This window comes from Mus pahari, chromosome 11, assembly GCF_900095145.1.
Source record: "Mus pahari chromosome 11, PAHARI_EIJ_v1.1, whole genome shotgun sequence".
NCBI lineage: Eukaryota > Metazoa > Chordata > Mammalia > Rodentia > Muridae > Mus > Mus pahari.
Genome location: NC_034600.1, coordinates 9,507,072 through 9,509,073, shown reverse-complemented (window position 1 = coordinate 9,509,073; position 2,002 = coordinate 9,507,072). Strand labels below are relative to the sequence as shown.

At 36.8% G+C, this 2,002-nt stretch overlaps 1 protein-coding gene across 2 annotated transcripts in view; it reads right to left on the bottom strand.

Annotated features, from left to right (window-relative positions):
* Positions 1–1,623, bottom strand: part of Fam172a (family with sequence similarity 172 member A) — a 361,350-nt gene extending 359,727 nt beyond the window's left edge. The window contains exon 1 of one of the 2 annotated variants that reach the window (XM_029543911.1): positions 1,444–1,623. In XM_029543911.1, coding sequence (XP_029399771.1) covers positions 1,444–1,549 — 106 coding nt within the window. In that variant the 5' untranslated portion in view covers positions 1,550–1,623. The remainder of the gene's footprint in view (positions 1–1,443) is intronic. The other variant, XM_029543910.1, reaches the window with a different exon arrangement.
* Positions 1,624–2,002: the final 379 nt, after the last annotated feature.

Here is a 2,002-nt window from a genome sequence, read left to right as displayed (position 1 = left end):
CTAAGGATGTTGAACATTTTTTCAGGTGTTTCTCAACCATTCGATATTCCTCAGTTGAGAGTTCTTTATTTAGCTCTGTACCCCATTTTTTAATCTACTTTGTGATACTACCTTTAAAATTCCCCTCAAATCAATCTGAGCTCATATAATGCCTGTAGGATTATAACTTAAAGCCACAACTTGAGAAATCAAATTTTCACATCACGTTAAAATAGTAACAAAATTTATTTAGTCAGAAACCCTGCACATCTATCTAGGTAACAGATGTATTCGCGCTTCATGTTGTCATAAAGAAGATAAAAAGAAGAAGAAGATAAATGTCAGGAAGTACCTTTGCCTTCCTATTCTCTGTCACTAGTTCTGGTCTGTGTGACTCTAAAGGTTAAGCTTCCTCAGCTAAGTCCTTAGAACTGTCTTTTCCATTGTCAGGTGATCTCAATTAGGACTACAACATTAAATATTATTTCTATACTTACGATTTTATGTCTACATATGCCTGCAGATTGTTATTGCTTAATTCAATGCATCAGTGAATTACTTCCTCATGAGACCTTTACCAACCTAAATCAAACCATCCCCCTAGGTAGCTGTACTTCCTATGACCAAAATACCAGACAAAAACAACTTCTACAAGATTTAATGCTTTGGCTCACAACTGTAGGAGATTTCAGCCCATCACAGTGGGGAAGGCACAGAGGTATGGAATGGCTCAGTCCACAGTGCGAGTGGGAGATTACACAGTAGCAGACAACTTAGGTAAAAGAACACACCAGAGCCAGACGTGCCTTGCAGCCCTTTAAGACCCTTTCCACTAGACCACTGCTTCCTAAAGGCTCCAAAGCCTTTATAACAGCAAGACAGACTGTGGTAGACATTTCAAATTTTAAGCATAACAGAAGAAGTACAAATTATTGATTCATTTTTTTATTATCCAGTTAAATGCTAGTTTATGTCCTCTACAGATAAAATTATATTAGATAACAGAACTGATACACACCAAAAGTCTAGAACTCAGAATTCCCCAACATTTCCTAAGGCAAATTACTTCTGAGATATTAATTGGAGGGGCTTACACAAAGTATCCCCAAGTTCCAGTTAACATAATAGCATAATACGATAAAAGCCAGATTATATAACACCCAACTCAACATAATACAGTAAAGATATGGATCTTGATTTAAAAGTCTTACAAGTGTTTGTTTTACCATTAAGTGATGACCTTGAGCAGAAAGAACATTAAGAAGTCTTTCATCTGTAACTCTTGAGAGTCTATGATTCATTTCAGGCACTGTAATGGTTGCTATAGGCAATATAAATACTTGCAAATAGCTTAGGCACTAACATCCTTATTTGACAACTGAAGTGAACAAAGAGTATCTAAATATTCCTAAACTCTCACTATGCACAGTGAAAGTTTCCTGAATAAGTAATGTAAGTGTGTACCTTTCAATGCTGTAGTCTGTTCTTTTTCATTTGAACCTCCCTGCTGGATTTGTGCCATGTTTATCCAAATTGGCAAGAAAATTAAAGAGCTCAAGGAAATAGACATCGATCTTCAGAAGACAGTCTAGAATGAATGAAAGCAATAAATTAAGCTCTACCCAAAGCCTACTTATTCTATGAACGCTTCCTAGCTCCCACAGGAGGAAGAACTTCCTACCTTGATTTGCGACTCTATCTTGTGGAGACCCACACCATACAAGTTATTATTTCTTGTTTCAAATGACAGTATTTGTCATCTGATTCAGTTAAGAGCTTACACGTTTCTGTTGTTGTTATAGAATAGACATCACCAAACACTGAATCTTAAATCTTTAGATAACCTGGAAGCTTGCTCAACTGCACTTAGCTCCTCATCAGCCAATGGTTATTTGCATGTGTGTACTTCGTGACACACTTTGTCAACGTAGTCCAGGGTAGCATGGGCCACATGATCCTTTTTCCTCAGTTATGATCATCTCATATTTTAACTCTTCAGATGAGTTTGAAAGTGTGGAAGTTG